Source organism: Adiantum capillus-veneris, unplaced genomic scaffold (genome assembly GCF_014529385.1).
Source record: "Adiantum capillus-veneris isolate H3 unplaced genomic scaffold, ASM1452938v2 Hic_scaffold_325, whole genome shotgun sequence".
NCBI classification, from domain to species: Eukaryota; Viridiplantae; Streptophyta; class Polypodiopsida; order Polypodiales; family Pteridaceae; genus Adiantum; species Adiantum capillus-veneris.
The window spans coordinates 5,815,971-5,837,533 of NW_028221436.1; the positions used below are offsets into that span (position 1 = coordinate 5,815,971).

At 42.6% G+C, this 21,563-nt stretch overlaps 1 protein-coding gene and 2 non-coding genes across 3 annotated transcripts; 1 reads left to right on the plus strand and 2 right to left on the minus strand.

Annotated features, from left to right (window-relative positions):
• Window positions 1-206: 206 nt before the first annotated feature.
• Window positions 207-4,192, minus strand: LOC147417178 (photosystem II CP43 reaction center protein-like). Its single transcript, XM_086507847.1, has 2 exons — window positions 2,557-4,192; window positions 207-2,507 (listed from the first exon to the last, which is right to left on the minus strand). The coding sequence occupies exons 1-2, from the start codon at window positions 3,596-3,598 to the stop codon at window positions 1,171-1,173; spliced, it is 2,379 nt and encodes a 792-aa protein (XP_086363973.1). The 5' UTR covers window positions 3,599-4,192; the 3' UTR covers window positions 207-1,170.
• TRNAS-UGA (transfer RNA serine (anticodon UGA)) lies at window positions 785-873 on the plus strand. The gene has a single exon. It is a non-coding gene; the product is annotated as a tRNA-Ser (tRNA).
• Window positions 4,193-5,000: 808 nt separating the features above from the next.
• On the minus strand, window positions 5,001-5,074 carry TRNAM-CAU (transfer RNA methionine (anticodon CAU)). Its single transcript has one exon. It is a non-coding gene; the product is annotated as a tRNA-Met (tRNA).
• Between the last annotated feature and the right edge of the window lie 16,489 nt (window positions 5,075-21,563).

The window sequence follows — 21,563 nt, forward strand, 5'->3', positions numbered from 1 at the left end:
AGATCCTTAATACACACTTCTTTTAATATAAGAAAAGATTAAATTTACCTACATAACTTCATTTCTTTTCTTACGAAATCAACTTAAACTGAGTTATGTATTGCAAATTGCAAATCCTTCTTTCTGGCGGTGGAAAATCTATTTATCTCGTCTCACATTTGAATTCCCCACCCGTAACGGTAAGTTACGAGGGGAAGAACCAAAACAGACTTTTAGGAGATGAAGGAATTGGGTATACCTACCAAAAAAACTAATCCAATCCATAATGAGGCCCCTGAAAAAACAATATTTTTGTTGTCAGACCATCCTCCGGGAGACGCAAACGCCACAGGCACACCAACAACTAGTAAAAATGAGGTAGCAATTAATGCAAATAAAGCAAATTGAAAAGCAGTAGTCATAATTCCGATTCCTTTCGCATGAGGAATTGATTTTCTGTACCACTTAATCCGCATCCGACGGAGCTGCTGCGAAGTTTTCATTTGTAGGGAACAAACGTCTATTTCTAAGACTAATTTATCAAATCCCTACGACACCTCTCAACTAGAAAAGTTAGCTCAACCCCGCCCGCTATTGAAGATGTTTATCTCATGTAGCGATATTTTCACCCCGTATCTGTTGTATCGTAGCAAGGGTAGAAAAAAAATCTCTCTCTATACAAATAGATCTTAGAATCAAAAACTTTTGCGGTTCATTCGCAACTCGATTGTCTTCCCCAATCATCTGGTAGACTTGGGTTACACTTTTTATCCTCCGAATCTCAAAGGAAGAATTCGCCTATTTGGGAGAGATGGTCGAGCGGTTTAAGGCTCCAGTCTTGAAAACTGGCATGGCACCTCGATGCCATCGAGGGTTCGAATCCCTCTCTCTCCTAACATTTGGATCAGCCATAAAGGAGGCAAGAGTGATAGCTGAGATCTACTCCGATCCGAAGAGGTTCTCCTCCAATACGTTGCAAAAAACCATTATTTGTGTGTGTATAACATATGACTAGATGATGAGTTGGAATCTACCTATCCAGTTGGATAGATAGATCTTAAATAAATGTGATGAATTAAAAGAAGAGGAGGCAAATTTATTAAGTCCTCACTTGTTAGCGCGTGGGAAATTATTTACCTATTTTACTTTTCTGCCATCACCCTTTCATCATCTAAACAAATTCTTCGGATTTTAATTAAGGGGTGTCATAGAAAGAACGGGTTCGGTATCGCGGTCAATTCCTTTTTCAAAGCCGGCTGCGGCTGCACGAGCCCTACCTGCGTGCCATAGATGGCCCACAAAGAAAAAGAATCCCAAAACAAAGTGAGAAGTTGCTAACCAACTTCGGGGAGATACATAGTTTACAGCATTAATCTCGGTAGCTACCCCGCCTACAGAGTTTAAGGAGCCTAAGGGTGCATGAGTCATATATTCCGCAGATCGTCGCTCCTGCCATGGCTGTATATCCCTTTTCAACTTACCAAGATCTAAACCATTTGGACCTCTTAGAGGTTCTAACCAAGGAGCACGAAGATCCCAGAAGCGCATTGTTTCGCCCCCAAAAATAATTTCTCCGGTGGGGGAACGCATTAGGTATTTTCCTAACCCAGTAGGTCCCTGGGCAGAACCTATGTTGGCGCCGAGACGTTGGTCTCTAACGAGGAAGGTAAAAGCTTGAGCTTGAGAAGCTTCTGGACCGGTGGGACCATAAAATTCACTAGGATATGCTGTGTTGTTGAACCAGACGAAACAGCAGGCAGTGAAGCCAAATATGGCTAGAGCTCCCAAGCTGTAGGATAAATAAGCCTCCCCGGACCACACAAAAGCTCGACGAGCCCAGGCAAACGGTTTTGTTAATATGTGCCAAATCCCGCCGAAAATACAGATGGATCCGAGCCACACATGTCCCCCGATAATATCTTCTAGATTATCTACACTCGCAATCCATCCCTCTCCGCCAAACGGAGACTTTAGTAGGTAACCAAAGATAATATTGGGGTTTAGAGTAAGATTCGTAATTTCTCTTACATCTCCGCCACCGGGTGCCCATGTATCATACAACCCTCCGAAATAGAGTGCTTTGAAAACCAGTAGGAAAGCGCCGAAACCTAGTAATATTAGATGAATACCGAGAATTGTAGTCATCTTATTTTTATCCTTCCAAGTGTAACCAAAGAAAGGAAAAGATTCTTCCAGAGTTTCGGGACCAATCAAAGCATGATATATGCCTCCAAAACCCAAAACTGCGGAAGAAATCAAATGTAGCACTCCGGAAACAAAGTAAGGGAAGGTATCGGCCACTTCCCCGCCAGGACCTACCCCCCAACCCAGGGTTGCCAAGTGGGGAAGTAGAATTAATCCCTGCTCATACATAGGCTTCTCTGATACGAAGTGAGCTACTTCAAATAAATTCATAGCTCCAGCCCAAAATACAATCAGACCAGCATGAGCTACGTGGGCACCAAGCAATTTACCAGACAAATTAATCAACCGGGCGTTCCCCGCCCACCAAGCAAAACCCGTGGTTTCCTGATCGCGACCACCCAGCGAGAGAGTTCCATTAAAGAGCGTTTCCACGGGGTAAAACCTCCTCGGGGAATACAAGATTTTCGTGAGGCTGATCCTGAGCTGCCATCCAGGCACGGATCCCTTCGTTTAGTAAGATATTCTTTGTGTAGAAAGTCTCGAACTCGGGATCTTCTGCTGCACGAATTTCTTGGGAGACAAAGTCATACGCGCGCAAATTTAAGGCGAGACCAACTACTCCGATAGCACTCATCCATAAACCCGTCACTGGCACAAATAACATGAAAAAATGTAACCAGCGTTTGTTGGAAAAAGCGACACCAAATATTTGGGACCAGAAGCGATTTGCAGTTACCATCGAATAAGTCTCTTCAGACTGAGTTGGATTGAACGCCCGAAATGTGTTTGCACCGTCGCCGTCTTCAAAGAGAGTATTTTCAACTGTAGCACCATGAATGGCACATAGGAGAGCAGCGCCCAGAACTCCTGCAACCCCCATCATATGAAATGGATTCAGAGTCCAATTATGAAAACCTTGAAAAAACAAAATGAATCGGAAGATAGCCGCTACACCGAAACTAGGTGCGAAGAACCAACCGGATTGTCCTAAAGGGTAAATCAAAAATACGGAGACAAAAACCGCAATCGGACCAGAGAAAGCTACTGCGTTGTAGGGGCGTAATTGTACGGACCTAGCCAGTTCAAATTGGCGTAACATAAAACCTATTAAGGCGAAAGAACCATGAAGGGCGACAAAAGTCCATAAACCCCCCAATTGGCACCAACGAGTGAAGTCCCCCTGTGCTTCAGGACCCCACAAAAGAAGCAAAGAGTGGGCCAAACTATTAGCAGGGGTAGATACCGCGGCAGTCAAGAAATTGCATCCCTCCAAGTAAGAACTTGCTAATCCGTGAGTATACCACGAAGTCACAAAGGTCGTACCCGTGAACCCCCCCAGGGCGAAGTAAGCGGTGGGAAATAGTAGTAAGCCGGACCAACCCACAAATACAAAACGATCTCTCCTGAGCCAGTCATCCATACTGTCGAATAAGTCTTTCGGTTCTTTGGAAGATTTTCCAATGGCAATTGTCATATCTGTTCCCACTAAGCTACCCAAACCACTTTTAGGTCCCTCATTCCTATTTCTATATTCCAGGAGTTGGTATAGTTCTCTTGAATATGAGATTACCAGATTGTTGATAAGTCATTTTATCAGAATTTGTCGTGCGAGATCAAAAATCGTAATATTTTCACAAGGCCTTCTTGCCCTTTTCCATTTTTTTTTCACTTTTCTTTCAATTTATTCTATTCATCATTTTTGCCCAATTCTTTCTCCTCCCTGCTTGTCGTTCCAATATATCATCCCTTCTTGTCTCTGGGAGATCCCTTCTGCCACGTCAGATATTTAGTAGGTAAGCCCCCCTTTTCTTCCAGGACTTCGCTAACCATTTTAACACAACAACGAACCTGATCCAACGGAAAGTCGAGTTGTTTCCGAGAATCCGGGGTAGGTAAATACGAAATTTTGTAGTATAGTATAAGGAGTTTACACATGTTATGCATAGGAATACGCGGAACTTATGCTTTTTATTGCATCTATCTCTACTTCGAGGATATTTAGGGACTTATTCTACCAATGCCTAGGAAACCTTAAAAAAATATTTTGTCTCGACTAACAAAAATAGGTAGCAACCAGAGGGTGTGTCGGAAATTTATGCATCGAACAGGATAATTATGTCTCCATCTAGACTCCTAGCAGTGTAAACGGTTTCCAATTGTTTGAAAGATGTGGAAAAGGGAGAGTACCAGAGACTTGTAAGAATCTTTTCAGTAATTGAAATTTGTTTTGTAATACAGTGAATAGGGAAAAACTATTTCCCAAATTACAATTCTTCTTTTGTATCTTCTTTCGCAACTGCAGATGTAAAGATATATATCTATAAAACAATAAATAGATAAATCTATTTATTGTTTGTCTTTTCGTCAGATTTGCATTTAATTCCCGAGGTAAGAATAACCAAAATGTCTCTGGTACAAAAAAGTATATCCAACTGATTTACCGATACCGCGGGAGACAATACAATATTCTTTTTGCATGATGACTTAGTTACATTAAGATCCCCCCCCCCCACGAACAGGGTTCGTGTTGACTCCAGTATCTTTTTTTCCTAGCCAATGGTACTGGATATCTAAATTTTGGATAACTACTCTCTCTATTAGCATCTTACATGACTATTTTAGCCCTTTGTCGGATTTGAACCGACGGCTTACGCCTTACCATGGCGTTACTCTACCGCTGAGTTAAAGGGGCCTATGTACTGTGAATAAATATAGACTGGCGATAAAAATGGGGTAGAATCCCAATTTTTATTTCCTCGATTGAACTAATTAAGCTGCATCCATGGGGAAGTCAGTAGAACGGAAAGGAAAAACTGATTCTCTTTAATCCCCGGTAGGAACTTCCGGTAAATTGGAAAAAGAATTGACAATTGACTTTGCGGAGACGGGATTTGAACCCGTGACCTCGAGGTTATGAGCCTCGCGAGCTACCAAGCTGCTCCACCCCGCGTAGTTAATGCCTCTAACGTAAGTATTATACATCTCTTAAAGAATTACATTGGACATAAATAATGCATAAACAAAAATGATGAAGATGAGTAAATTGCAGTATTTTATCTATCCATCCTATCTTATCTATTTATCTATCGATAAATAGATAAGATTTCAATTCTCTAAACAAGCGGTAGATAAGGCGGGGGGGTAAGTAGTTTTTCTACCAACTCGATTTCAACACTCCAGGCAAGACACAGGTGTGTGCCATCTCGCGGGGTACGTGTCTGGAAAAACCAAAATCTCGATAATTGGATCTGGGTCGTCCGGTTAGGGAGCACCGGTTACGGAGACGAACGCGTGCACTGTTGCGTGGTAGAGATTGCAATTTTTCGGAAATAATTAGTTTATCCTGGATCCGCAAACTATTCTTAATCTCTCGTCTCAAAAATTGGCGAAGAAGATTATATTTTTTCACCAATTTTTTCTTACTATTCTCCTTTTCAATAAGACTTTTTTTTGCCATAATTGGTAGGTAGGTGAGCAGAGTTGTATTATTACTACGAAACAAGTAGGCAGTCGGTGTGCCGAGTAGAAAGGATAGTGAGGGTAAATCTGACGCGGGAACAAGCAATTTTGTAGTTGAACAAAGATGAAGACTAGCCAAATTTACCTGATGTAGATGCTATCAAGAAAGCTGCGTAGGTAAATATATAACCCACGGAGAAGTGCGCTAATCCAACCAGTCGCGCTTGAACGATAGAAAGGGCAACCGGTTTATCTTTCCACCGTATCATATTTGCAAGAGGCGTTCTTTCATGAGCCCAAGCTAAAGTTTCGATGAGTTCTTGCCAGTAACCGCGCCACGAAATCAAAAACATAAACCGGTAGCCCACACGAGATGCCCAAACAAAAACATCCATGCCCACACAGATAAGCTGTTCATACCAAAGGGGTTATAGCCATTAATAAGCTGCGAGGAATTTAGCCATAAATAATCTCTTAGCCATCCCATTAGATACGTAGAAGATTCGTTGAATTGAGCAGCATTGCCCTGCCATAAAGTGATGTGTTTCCAGTGCCAATAGAAGGTAACCCATCCAATTGTGTTCAGCATCCAAAAGACAGCTAAGTAGAAAGCATCCCAGGCAGAAATGTCGCAAGTTCCCCCTCGGCGGGGCCATCGCAAGGAAAACTATAACCAAATTCTTTCTTATCCGGCATCAACTTGGACCCGCGTGCATCTAAAGCACCTTTCACCAAAATTAGTGTAGTGGTGTGTAAACCTAAAGCAATGGCGTGGTGAACGAGAAAATCCCGGGACCAATCGTTAAAAATAACGAATTATTGCTACTGTTAACAGCGTCTAACCAGCCAGGTAACCACAAGCCCCGACCAGCATTACTTGCCGGACTATCTACTGAAGATAGAAGCACGTCAAAACCGTATGAAACTTTACCATGAGCAGATTGAATCCACTGAGCAAATACGGGTTCAATAAGAATCTGTTTTTCCGGAGTCCCGAAGGCTAGCATTACATCGTTATGAACATAAAGACCTAACGTATGAAAACCCAGAAATAAACTAGCCCAACTTAGGTGAGATATAATTGCTTCTTTGTGCTCTAACATTCTTGCCAACACATTATCTCTATTCTGCTCGGGATCATAATCTCTAAGAAAGAAGATGGCTCCATGTGCAAAAGCTCCTGCCATGATAAACCCGGCAATGTATTGGTGGTGAGTATATAGTGCTGCTTGGGTCGTATAATCCTGCGCTAGAAAAGCATAGGCGGGTAAGGAATACATATGTTGTGCAACAAGGGAGGTGATGACTCCCAAAGCAGCTAAAGCAAGTCCTAATTGGAAGTGGAGAGAATTATTCACCGTATCATAAAGTCCCCGGTGTCCACGTCCCAGCTTACCTCCCGGGGGAATGTGAGCATCCAAAATTTCTTTCATGCTGTGTCCAATACCAAAGTTAGTTCTGTACATATGGCCGGCAATTATAAACACGACGGCTATTGCTAGGTGGTGATGAGCCATATCAGTTAGCCACAAACTTTGAGTTTGTGGATGGAATCCCCCCAGAAAAGTTGGAATAGCTGTTCCTGCTCCTTGGTTGCTATTGAACAAATGGGTGTTAGAGTCAGGATTTTGCGAGTAAACGCTCCATTGACCCGAAAAAAAAGGTCCCAACCCCTGGGGATGCGGGGCAGTAGTCAATAAATCGTTCCATCTGACATGCCCGCCCCTTGCTTCGGGAATAGCTACATGAATCAAGTGGCCTGTCCAAGCTAGGGAACTCACTCCAAATAATCCTGATAGGTGATGATTAAGACGAGATTCAGCATTTTTGAACCAGGAGATGCTTGGTTTCCATTTGGGTTGGAGGTGTAACCAGCTAGCTAGTAGGAACAAAGCAGCAACAGCTAGCAGAAAAATGGCTCCGGTGTAGAGATCTTCGTTATTGCGTAAACCAATAGTGTACCACCACTGATATACGCCGGAATAGGCAATATTGACCGGGCCCGCGGACCCCCCCCGGGTATAGGCTTCGACCGCCGGTTGACCAAAATGAGGATCCCAAATGGCATGGGCAATCGGCCTGACATGTAATGGGTCCTGTACCCATGTTTCAAAGTTGCCCTGCCAAGCTACGTGGAACAAATTCCCAGAGGTCTGTCATAGAACCCTTGGATATCTGACCAAAGTTCTGATGCAAAAGTTTTGATAGTAGCCGCATCTTCAAGTAAACCTGTGCTGATTAAAGCTCTTTGTAATTGCCGAGAACAATGTCGACATTCTTCATCGTGAAAGAAGAGCCATTCTGAAACTTCAATTGAAATCTCAACACCTAAGATCTCACATGTCTGCCCATTTGCCTACTGCCGAACATGATCTTTAGTGGTCACATAGAAGGTAAACCACTCTTGTTTGGAGACACATGAAGTGATGCCCCTGAGTCTATAATCCAGTCACTCAGTGCATTTCCATCAGATGCTGTAATAAGAAGAGCTGAGTCCATTGTATTCTTCAAGAAGTAGATGTCTCTGACACTAGACTGTCATCCTCTGCAACAGTGTTTGTCACATTTATTTCTTGAATCTTCACTGAGGACTTGTTCTTCTCACTATGGTCTTCAGCTTTCTCTTTGCCTTTTTCTGCTTTCCATTCTCTATAGCCTCTTTTCATGTGACCCTTCTTGCCACAATGGTAGCATTCTATGTCACTCTTGCCTTTAGCACTGCGGGACTTGCTACGAGACTGATTGCTCTTTCCACCTTAGTACTTTTCTTGGTCCTTCCCTGACAACTAAGGCTGTTCCTTTGCCTTTGTCCATTGTCTTTCTATTGGTTTCTTCAGTAAGCAGACTTCCTTCTACACCTGCTATGTTCAAACCATCTGGAGGTGCATAATTACTCAAAGCTGTGCGAAAAGTGTCCCAACTTTCCGGCAATGTGATCAACAGGAACATAGCTCTAACAGGTTCATCAAACTTGACACCTTGAGCTGACAACTGACTATAGATTGTGTTGAATTCATTCAGATGATTGGACATAGGTGTCCCTTCTTTCATCTTCAAGTCAACAAGCTTCTTAAGCCAATATACCTGTGAAGCTGCACTCTGCTTCTCATAAAGATCACTCAGATTTAACCATGCTTGATAAGCCGACCTCGTCTGCTACATTGAAGTAAACGTTTTCTGCCAAAGTCAGCATAATGGTAGAAAGTGCCAATTCATCCATTTCGCTCCATTCATCTTCGTCCATATCTTCTGGTTTTATCCCCTTGAGATTTATAGGTTTTATCTGCTTCTTTTGTACCAACACGTGCCAAATCTTCTTCTTCCACAATGGGAAATTGGTTCCATCCAGCTTCTTGATATTGTAAAGAGCAGTGTCCTGTGATCTAGCCATAGCTACGCTTCACAGTGGTTTACTTTCCTGGGAAAAATTCGGCAGAGTTTCCCTGTAAACTGACCTTTGAACCAATATCAACCTGTCAAATGAACCAAGAAAGCTTCAGATTCTGCATAAATTTCGGCAGAGTCTCCTTTGTAAAATGGCTCTGGTATACTCAAAAACAGACCAAAAAACAGCTCAAAAAACACTGTCTCTCTGACACTGTAAGCTGCGGGTAAACTGTCCTGCAACTGTACTGTCTCTCACTGTCCTGTCACTGTCCTATAAGCATAGACTGCGACAATGCCTCAACGGCAGTAAAGCAAAGATGCAATCCCAACTGTCTAACTCATAGTCAATACATCCTAGCTGCCTATCTAAGGGTGCTCGAGGGATCGCTCCAAGACCTGTATCACCGAAAGGATCTCAACATTCGAGAATCCCCCAGCTCAATAAAACCTCACTCGACCCTCAACAAAGGCTGCAGTAAATCTGACAGTACATAGACATCCCACAAGTCATACATCACAAATTTCCCACTATATGCTGTAACCGCTGCGGCGGTTGTTTGCTACGTGACTCACAGCCAGCAAACCCTCAACAAACATACATCATCTCTGACAATACATCCCATGTGGAAGTACCTGCAATGTCAAGATGAAATCTGGAATATCAAGCAGCAAACACAAGCTACCTGATGAACTAGTGGATGTTGCCTACAGTCTGTGTGTAGATGCGCCCGTGTCGTATGTGACACGCCTCCAAGAACTGTGAGCCGTCCTTCGATGTGTAGACAGCCAAAAATCAACACTCTGAGAGTGTCGATATCCTCAGCACTTGCAGTCGTAGGCCGAAAACCCCAAATTTGCAGAGTCGGATCTACACCCGCCGAGACCACGTAGTCGAAAATGGCCTGCGCAGACCTTTGTCGAAGCCGAATGGTGGCCGAGATGACCTCAGAATGAAATTCTGCCAACACCGAGCCCTTTGGGCCCACCCACGAGATTTGGGGCCGTGTCTTTGCCTGTCGAATTTCACTCCAATCTCATCTGGTGACTCTAGCCTCCTGCAGTGCTATCCCGAGCCTCGATCTGAGCTCTGATACCAGTTGAAGGAGTACGAGTGGAAGTGCGACGCGAGAGAGAGTGAGAGAAGAAGAGCACGACGATATGGTGAACTCGCTCTACTGTAATATGTAGAGCATATTGAGTTCTTATTAGGTTTTTACAAAAGAATATGTGTACATACCTGGCGGCCCGCCCACTTACCTGGGCAACCACATTGGCTTTTTATACCCCAACAAGCCATTCGTAGGCTTGGGTGAGTGCTCATGGTGAGGTCTTAGTTCCCACACAGATTAGCCCTCTCTCATTATAGATCAGCCCATGGAAACCCCTCAGATCAGCCCTTGTGTTGGGCATCAAATCCCCACTACCAGCACCTACTACACCTACACCTACCCACATCAGCAGATGCGCCTTGCTTGGGCACATCCTAGGTGCTCATTCCCCACATAGGAGGCAGCCTATGTGCTTTTACCGCACATGTCAAAGGCTGGGAACTTGCCAAACCCCATGTGCAAGCCACGAATGGCTGCAAGCACACAACTAGACGATCCTAGCAAGCTCAAAGGGGCAATGGTGTGTCACTCACCACTCAATGCTTTCCGTCGTGAAGGATCCTGTGCCACGAAGAAGAGGGAGATGCCGTCACCGCGCTCAAACGCCTTGCCGCTGCAATGCTCTCTCTCTCTCTCTCTCTCTCTCTCTCTCTCTCTCTCTCTCTCTCTCAAGCATACACACTCACACATACACAAGCGAGCACACGATGGAGGAGAAGATAGAGGTAGAGCAAGAGAATTTCTTAGCATGCACCTCCAAGAATGAGGATTTTAGGTCAAAATGGACCTTTTATAAGAATCTGACCCATTCGCACATGGACGCCCATAGTGGCCGATCGTTGCAAAAATACTATAAAAATAAGATAAGTGGTGCGCCTCTCATCGGCAATCACCTACACACCTATAGGACCGACAAGCCCAGTCCATGACTCAAATAAGGAGATAAGGTGTCCATCAAAGGTGATGGGTGTCCGTAAGTGGTTAACATGTTCCCCTTTCTGATCAATGTAGATTGTGTCCTTGGACCTGGTGAAGTGAAGTCCGTTCGTTGAGGTGAAGGAGCATTTGAGTTCGTAGTCTTTAGCTTTCTCCAAACACTACAAAATCAACCAAAAAAGGCACAATAATTGGATTCGCATAGAACATATATAATTAAAAAGCATATGCAATGAATAGGCACACAGATTGATTGGTTACAGAATATTAAAAATTTCTCAATAGTAAACATTAAACTATTATATAATCAAACACATAAGCACTTGCAAAGGTCAAAAAATAAACCAATGTGGGGTTGCTAATTTAACACTCGAGAGGCACTAGAGGTCAACTAATAATACCATGGGAAAGCTTCTCAAATCTCTCTGGTCAATTAAGCTGTTTAATCACAAGAGCAAAGTATTTCATGTCCGAGGGTTGACTAGAGGTTATACATAGAAGACATTGTAGTTAAGCTACGATAAAAGGAATTTCATATGAAATCATCACCTGAATTATTCCTTTTCTTTGACCCCCAAAAGTTTTTTCACATTGATTCAATTTTTGATGTGTGTGCTTATTTTGTATGCCTTGGGCTTTTTGCTTTTCAAGGAAAAGCGCCTCTAGGGCTCTAGTACCATAGGCAATACATGTGAGTGAAGTACCAAATTAAGATTTTACATTCTTGGTACTTTTGTTTTTTTGTTTGTTTTTTTACTGCATTTCAATTTTGTAACTTTGGGGGGTCATATTGACACTGTTACCCTCCCCAGGCTCATCACACATTAAACTCTCTTTATAATACTTAAACTAAAGGTCAAGAGGGATCAAGCCCACTAGAAAGCATTAGTACATTGCACACAATGCTGCCTAAATTGGATTAAGAACCTAAAGTAACCATTGACAATTAGGAAGGCATTTCCTATGGTATTAAGGGAAGATCTCTAACACCTATCTTGGTCAAACTAGCTTAGTCAGACCGCTTGATTCATAAACCTAGACAAGGGACTATGACATAAATTTATATTGAAATGAATGTTTAATACTAAGCAAATTTGCTGAATATTATGCTATTGTCTCCCTATTTCCCCAAGTGTCTATGGTTGTTGCTATGTGGACCCAATCCACATTGTCAGACTCAACCATCCTAGGTAGAACATCCATATACGGGGAATCTTCCGCAATATCTGTGTCCTTTCTACACGTGTAACAATACTGCAATGGGGCTGAGTGAAATGTGGTGTGAGATGTATGATCAATTATAAATCTGTTTCCTAGAGGATGTGCTTGACCATTTACAAGATAAACTCGAATGAACGAGTCTTGAAACTGTAAGTAGACATGGTTTTTAGACTAGTCATGCACCATTTTTTCTTCCCTCATGAAAGGACGTCCTAAGATCATCTCAGATGACATAGTGTGCTTGTAAAAATCCTGAAGATATGCCTTATTTTGTGTCAAAAGACCTTGATCTTGAGATCTTATAGCATCCCAATAGGTTTAACAATAGTCCCATTGGCCATCTTTACTACTATGTTTGTTGTCCAAGGTGAGGACTTCCCATAGTTTTCCATCAACTTTTAGTTAGAATGCTAACCCCAACGCCATAATCAAGGATTTCCTTTAGAGTTAATCCCTTGGTACTTATTGATATGGTTGCATTGGATTCATGGCCTTCAAAGTATTGTCCCAACTTGTTACCATGTATTTCAACAACAAAGTTCTGATCTAGGTTGGGTTGTGGATCTAAGTGTTCCTCCTCTATTGGCACCTCCCTAGATCCATCCATCTGTGCAAATTGTGGTAGCCTGCCGACTTTCAGTTTTCCGTTGAGGAAAGCTCAAAAAGCCAAGAATAGCTTGGGGTCTCCATATAGTTTAGACATGATGGTGGTTTTGACTTCTGAAGCCATGAAATCCATCAATTTGGCAATATTTAACGACACTTTTTGGAGTTCAGTCCCTTGGCATGGGGAAGATGGAATCTCCATTTCTTTGATAGGGTCAGGTAATCCCTCTGTAAACATTCTCTCCAACAAGAAGGGAGTACGTCCACTTCCCAATGACTTAAAGTCACTTTCTTCTTATATAACACTAGGTATGGCTAGTGGTCTTGGACTTTGTGAGGTTGATTTTGTGTAGGGAACACTGTGTCGGTAATTGATCTACTTAGGTGCTGGCTCTAGATCCCTTTGGGTCTCTTCTACCAAACAGATTAATTGCTTGACTCACTTGATCTCCTCTGTAAGGTTTGGGTAATCTCCTATCTTTTTCTTAGGTTCTTGGGTCCTGGCCATTGTGGCTCATGATGATCTTCCTTGTTTGTTTCTTTTTTAATGGTCGTTATAGTCTCCATGGTCTCACCCGAATCAGAATCTGCTTCAACGTCATTCATATACACGGGGTCATCACGTGTCCCTATGTTGGTCTTTGAAATGGGGTCTGACTTCACTGCTTTTTGCAATCTCTTCCTTTGTGTCTTCTTCGTCTTCTAAGATTGGGTAATTGATACTGTGTCTCTTTCTTCAAGAATCTAATTTTGTTTTGGAGCATCGATCGTGTGAGTACATTTACTGGTACCATAGGTGTACTTTGTGATGGCTCCTCGGTAACCTCAATTAAGTTCTATGGTGTGATCTTTGGTGCATTAAGATTATTAGGACATTGGGCAATCCAATGATCTATGCCACATTGATTACACATGAGTATCAGCATTGTAGATGTGCTCGCTTGATTGATTTGCATTAGTGTGGCATTCTTTTGTAGTCTAATGGGACACTCAACTACACGATGTGGACCCCCACACTCGTAGCATTGAAGAGGTGGTCTCTTGACAGTAAAATTGATATTTTTGCCTCTTGCTGCAAGAGCATCTACTTGATAGACATGTTTGACTTGTCCCAATAGTTCTTCATATAGTATTGTGGACTTTCTTCAAGTGCATCAATCCCATAGGCAATATTAGGGTCTAACTCGTCCTCGCAATCCACACAAGCAATAGATGACTCACAACCCACTTGATTTATAGAAGTGATTCTTGGATTAGGGGGTTATAGTCCTAGCACTGGAGGTGGTAATGGTGTTGTTTTAAAACCATTTTGGGCCCTAGGGACCATGTGTTGTGACAGTTGTTGAAGAGGTGGGGAGATCATCAATGCAAACACTCGAGGTGTGTCCGTCCATGCTAAGGTTGGTCTATTGGCCATCACATGTTTAAATATACAGTCCTTGGCTTGATGACCATACCTCCCACATGCATTGCAATTCCCATTAAATTCTACTCTAAATGTAGGACATTCACTTGTACTATGTGGACCATAGAAAACTGAGCACCATTGTTGCTCCCTTCTTGGATACATATGATTGTTTTGGGGAGCACAATTGTCTTTAAAACTTTCTTGAATGGCCTTGGTGAAATTTACTAAAGTCATCTTAGATATCTTTGGCTCTTTAGCAATAGGTTTTATGGTCATTGGGTCATGCTCCGATGCTTGCGAGCTAGTAGATTTAGGCTCAACAGACACCTCTCTCCTTGAATCATTAAGTTGTCCTCCAATTAAATCACATAGGTGGTGACTACTTCCCAAGTGGTGATACCTCTAATGGCTAGGCCATTGTAGATATCCTCATGTCATAGTCCCCTAGTGAATCTATCAAGCAATTGGTTATTATTGAAGCACTCATTTGGATTACAACAAGAATTCAAATGCTTCAAGCAACTAATAAAGTCTCTCGAGGACTCTTCTTTCTCTCGTTGGGCTTTTTGGAGCTGAGAGGCTACACCCCAAAGCACTCCCTCTGGTATGTACTCTTTCAATAACAGTCTCCTTAGAGTAGGGTAAATCGTTTTCTCTTCCACCCTTAGGGTTCTATACCAATCCCCAGCCTTCCACTCAAGCTCATGCTTAAAGCATTACTCTTATGCAGGTCATTCTGTTCTACTAAGGAACCCCATATTTGTTCAAATAATTTTATATGCTTTCTCACATCCCCATCTCCACTAAATTTTTGTGTGAGCTTGGCTATTTGTACTGCCTTATTTCTAGGCTCTCTATTAGGCGTGTTATGCATATTTTCAACAATGGATTGACCAATAGCTTGAGCAAATGTTGTCAAGTCACCCAAGTGAGCAGGTATACTGGAGACATGTGCTCTCAATACTACATGTGGAATGGGGGTTGGCATCGGGTTTGGCGTATAGGAAGCCCTTGGGTTCAAAGTTGTGTACAATGTTGTGCCATATGGTGGCCCAAAGTTCATATGTGTGGCCCTTGGCATATCAAACATGGGATGTGACATGCTAATGATAGCTTGTATGGTCTCACTAAAATAAGGGCTTGTACGTTGTGATCGTGGAGCATTAGTGGTTGAAACAATGGGATGGGTCGGAGCTACATGAGCACCAGGGTCCATAGGTGAATATGACTGATACACACTTTGTAGGTATTGTTGTAGGCATTGGGCTACCATGTAGCGGTGCTTTACTAATAAATGAGGTCCATGGTGTGTTTTTTGTCATGCCCATCACTGGGGTAGGCATGGTAGCCGTGGTGGCATCAAGAGAAATACAAGCTAAACTTGGAAAGGTAAAGCTATCTCTTGTGGGCTCAGATTGTACTGAGACCCCTAGCGAAACAACACATGGAGGATCCATCGGACTTATCGAGGGAGTCTCCATTTGTGATAAAGTTGGTTACTGAGCCTTCCATGTATCCAAGAATCTCATGAGACCCGTTGAAGGCATGTGGATCCCTTTGTTCTGCCTCTGTAGCTCAAAAACCCTACGGATGACGTCACAAACTCTTTGTTGTTGCTCCTCTATGCTAGTAGCACCCAATGTGGATTGTAGGACATCTAACAAACCCACGTGATAGGTGTGACCTGTGTATAGGTCGGTTAAAGTCTCCGTTTGTAGTTCATACTCCCAGTTTTCATTTAGAAATGCTCCATCTATGATTGAGGTGCTAGTGGTGTCCTTTGAACTCAATGCAATGTGGAGCTCTATGGGTTGACCCTTCGCTTTTAGCTCTCTTTGTTGCTCTGCCTTGCGTAGGTTCTCATTTTCCTTTTCCCTAGTTTCAATGATATATCGCTCAACCTCTTGCACTTCGGCAAGACTTCTACCATTAGGTAATATAACCTCGGAGAGGAATAGTTCTGAAGAGTCAGGGGGTGCAGTGAATGGAGTATTCACATGCACAGTCTCCAGGAGGATGGGGTCTACGTTGGTCATGAATGGTGAATTTACTTCCCCACCCCCTTCATTTACATCGCTAGCGCCATGTTCGAAGAGAGTGGCTCTACTAAAAGTCTCTTTCAAGCGGCTAAGCACTCTCGCTCCGGTCCATGGACCCACGGCATGCATGTCTTGGCTTGAACTATCGGGATTGGGCATTGGATAACCTTCCATGATGTTGTAGTCAGAGGAAGAGTCACTAGATGTAATATGTAGGCCCTGAGTGGTACTATCTTGGGTTTTCACTGAGGGCCTAGAGCCTAATGTGGAAGAATAATGGATCCTCCCCTAAACGGAGACACTCTCTATGTGATTTTCCTGTAGCACATGATCAGAGCGTAGGTACATGTGACCTCAACACTCTAAAAGTGTTGGCAAGCGCTCGTGAAGGCCATGTGATAGCTCAAAATGAGCGTCTTGTTTAGAGGGACGTGTCGTGCTTTACAACCCTCAATTCGGTTACTTAAAGCCCTCGAAATCCTAAAAACTGTCTTTTTCTAGTTGGAAAGAAGGCTAAAATTAGTAAGTTCAACGGGTAAGTGTGAAGGGAAGGGTGGAGGACTTGAAGGACTTGTCCCACGTGCCCTCCCCTCACTTGAGGTGCTAGTCTTTATATATATAATAGTGTCTATACTATATCATAAGACTGAGGACTGAGGCTTGGGCTTGGGCTTGGGCTTGGGCTTGGGCTTGGGCTTGGGCTTGGGGAAGATCTTGATCCCTTCCTTTTAAAATAAGATCTTTTCTTTTTTCCTTTTGTTTTTTAATTTTCTTTTTGGTCTCAAATTTTTTGAGCTTTTTATTTGAACTTTAAAAAAAAACTTTATTTTGTGGATAATGTTGCGCGTGGGCACCGAGCTCATGTGTGCGCACAACTGCACCTAGTAGCTCTGTCTAAGTTACCTACAACTAACATTACTAATCAACACTAACTAGCATTGTACACACACTTCATAACACAACACACTGCACACTGTAAACTGCTCACTGTCTACTGCACATTACAAAACTGCAACACTAACTGACCTGCTAACACCTTCGCATTACAAAACTTAGCAGATCTAACAAAAACCCGCACATTGCAACACTAACAGATTCTAACAGAACCTGCTAAACTTGCACATTACAGCCAATAACAGATCTAACACAAATTCAAACAAAAGCTGAAAACAGATGAAACAATGGCTTCAAGAAGTAGCACCGAGTGCTCCTCAAACTTAGTGCAAGACAGTTCCCGACAATGGTGCCAAAAATGTGCGCTTTTACCGCACGTGTCGAAGGCTGGGAACTTGCCAAATACTGTGTGCGAGCCATGAATGGCTGCAAGGACACAAATAGACGATCCTAGTAAGTTCAAAGGGGAAATGATGTGTCACTAACTGCTCAACGCTTTTCATCGTGGAGGATCCTATGCTGCGCAGAAGAGGGAGTCCTTCTCGCCGCGCTCAACCGCCTTGCCACACTCGATGCTGCCGCAATGCTTGATCACACACACACTCTCTCTCTCTCTCTCTCTCTCTCTCTCTCAATCAAGCATACACACACACACACACACACACACACGTGAGCACACGACTGAGGAGAAGATAGAGGTAGAGCAAGAGCACTTCTTAGCATGCACCTCCAAGAATGAGGATTTTATGTTAAAGGACCTTTTATAAGAATCTGACCCATTCACACGTGGGCGTCCACAGTGGCCGGGTCGCTGCAAAAATACTGTAAGAATAAGATAAGTGGTGCACCTCTCATCGGCGATCACCTACACACCTATAGGACCGACAAGCCCGATCCATGACTCAAATAAGGAGATAAGGCGTTCGTCAAAGGTGATGGGTGTTCCGTGTGTAGCGCATTAGAAGCGCTTCCTGCTGCTGCTGCAGGAGCTTCTTGCAGATATTTGTTGCTCACCCACGGGGCAACCCATTGTGGCCATGTGTTAGGTGAATACCAGGAAATTGTTTTGGGCACATCTTGGTGCTTCTACATCAAGTTATTTGCAGCTCTTTAGAGCTGAATTTGCAGATCTACACAAGTGAATTGTGCACGGAATTCTTCTTGGGATACGTGCAATAGTGTAATTAGTAGCTCCGCACCAGGTGATAAACGTCAGTGATGTTCCTAGTGTATTGCTCACTGAGCAGATAAGATGTCAGTCTCTCGATAGCGGTGGGCATGAAGATGCATATATGGCAAGTGGTTATAATCGCCATAAGCACAAATGTGGACGTAGTCGTAGTCACGGTCGTTCATAGGATCATAAGGATTGCTAGAATCATAGCAAGAGTCAAGGCTGCGACTTGAGAAATTTAGAATGCTATCATTGCAGTAAGAAAGGCCATTTAAAGAAAGATTGCCGTGTTTTCCAACGTGAAAAGGGAAAAGATATTTTGATGTCAGATGCTCCAAAGAGCGGTGTAAAGATAGAAGAGATCAATGTGGTTGATTTTCCACCTCCAAAGGTTTTTCTTGACGTGTAGATGTGCTTGTTTACACTGCTGATTTGAGTCTAGATGCGTTATTGGCTCTCAACAAGTGTTATGCACAAAATTGGATCATTGATTCAGGTGTCAGTCAAGCTTGGAGATTCCTATCAGTATAGCAGCTTGACATATGCTATATGGGATGTGCTAAGTTATGCATGACAAATGGCACTACATTTATGCTTTGTGGACTCATACATGTTCCTAAACTGACTAAGCATTTGTGTCAATTGGTCAGCTTGATACTCTAGGCTATACTAGTGTTTTTGGAAATGGTTCTTGGATGGTGCGAAAAGCAAATTTGGTTGTCATAAAAGGTCAAAAATTGGGCCCATTACACTCTTTATATGTCTCTTCAGTCAAAGAGATTTCTATTTGTGTAGCCGAGCAACCTTCTATTGAGTTGTGGCATAGATGGCTAGGCCATATGAGCCAGAAAGGAATGAAAATCCTAATCCTTCAACGTTTGAGCTACTTACCTGTGCTAATCTTTTTCGATCTCAATCTATGTGAGCATTGCATCTATGGCAAGAAAACTAGGCAAACTTCCTTTCCATTACATCGAGAGTTGAGAAACCCTCTAGATTTGGTTCATAGCAATATATGTGGCCCTACGCCACACAATCTCTAGGGGGAGCACTATATTTCTTGACATTCATAGATAACTCTACTCAGAAGGTGCGAGTCTACCTCTTGAAGGGGATAGACAAAGTGTTTGCTACCTTTTACAAATTCTTAGCCATGGTTGAGAACCAATGTGGTAGAAAGACAAAAGATTTTCGAATTGACAATGGTGGAGAGTATGTCTCCACAGAGTTTAAGAATTTCTATAGCAAACGAGGGATTCAACAACAATTTACTATGCTGTACATACCTACTCAAAATCTCATTGTTGAGCGTATGAATTGCATAATTCAAGAAAGAGTCACAACCATGTTATCTGTGGCAAATTTACCTCCCGAGTTTTGGGGAGAGGCTGTTATGACAGTGGTACACATCATCAATGGATCACCTAGTACTTCGTTGAAGTTCCAAATTTCGCAGGAGATATGAACCGGAAAGAAGACAAATTATGATAGATTATGTGTGTTTGGGTGTGAAGCATTCTCACACGTTCCCAAATAACTTTGCAAGAAGCTAGATCCCAAGTCACACAAGTGCATTTTCATTGGTTATGGATGTAGATGGAGAAATGGGATATTGTCTCTAGCACCCAAAATCTAGAAATGTTAGTTGTAGGTCACAAGTAATATTCAATGAGTCTAAAATGCATACACAACCTGTTAAAGAGGCCGAATATCGAAAAGTCAGATTTGAGGATGTAGCCTCCTCAAATTTGGGAGAACCAACTCAGTCTATTGGTGATGTTCCTACCACTAGTAGTACTCCAGAGAGAGTGAAATCCAACAGTGAGGAGATCTACGCGATATCTTGAGCACCTGAGTGTTTTGAGCCAGGATTGGAATATGTGTTACTTACTGATTGGGATGAACCCACTTGTTATAAAGAAGCTATATTCAAATGGAAGATAGCATGAAGTAGGAGCAAGCTATGCAATGTGAGTATAACTCGATTTTAGCCAATGAGACTTGGGAATTGACAGCGTTACCAAAGGGTAAATAGGCCTGCCTTGCAAATGGTTGTACAAGAAGAAGTACACGACATAAGATCCCAAGCCTAAGTATAAGGCTAGATTGATTGCTAAAGGCTTCAAGCAAAGATTTCAACGAGATTTTTTCTGTAGTAGTCAAGATGACTGCACTACATCGTGTGCTTGGTTTAGTAGCCATTGAAGACATGAAATTGGTCCAAATGGATGTGAAGATGGCGTTTCTTCGTGGGGATCTTAAAGAAGATGTCTACATGAAGTATCTAGAAGGTTTTGAGATCAAGCCTAAGAAGCCAACGAGGGTAGAACTCGTGTGTAGACTCAAGAAATCTTTGTGTGGACTAAAGAAAGGTTCAAGGCAATGGTACATCACGTTTGATAAATACATTCAATCCCAAGGTTATGTACGGAGCCAAGAGGATCACTGCTTATACACAAAGAGGTTGAATGATGGTTCCCTCATCATATAGATGATATGCATATAGCTGGGAAGTCCAAAGATGAGATTGCACTTCTCAAGGATTCCATAAGAAAGAAATTTACCATGCAAGATTTGGCTGATACACATCATTTTCTTGGTATGTGTATCAAGAGAGATCATAAGCATGCAATACTTGAACTATATAGAAGAATAACACAAGGTCTTGCAACATTTTAACATGCAAGGTGGAAAAACATTGAGTACCTTAGTGGCTGCATATGTAAAAGCTAGCAAGAATGATTGCCCCAAATCCGATGCTGAAAAGGCAGAGATGGAAGGTGCCATATTCTTCAACAGTTGGCAGTCTCATGTTTGCCATGGTTAGCACACGATCGGATATTTCATTTGCAATGGGAGTGGTCAGAAGGTATACGACAAATCCAAGCAACAATCATTGAAGCAATGAAGCTTATGTTGAGATACATCAAGCCAGCAAGTGCTTACGCTTTGGGAACAGTGATGCATCCATAGCTGGATACATGATTCAGATTATGCGGGTTGTGTGGACACTAGGAGCTCCACATCTAGCTAAATTTCTTGTTTGCTGGAGCGACAGTCTCTTGGAGATCATGTCTCCAAAGTTGCACTTCGTCTTCCTTCATTGAGGCAAAGTATGTTGCAATTTCCAGTGCCAGCTGTACGGTTATCTTGTCTAGTACGAGACCTTGGTATATACTAACTCTAGTGTTACATTGTAATAGCCA

Coding starts and splice junctions, on each gene's coding strand:
- LOC147417178 (XM_086507847.1), bottom strand. CDS start 3,598: ATGACAATTGCCATTGGAAAATCTTCCAAAGAACCGAAAGACTTATTC. Junction 2,508..2,556: donor CCCCGAGGAGGTTTTACCCC/GTGGAAACGCTC, acceptor GTCGCGATCAGG/AAACCACGGGTTTTGCTTGG.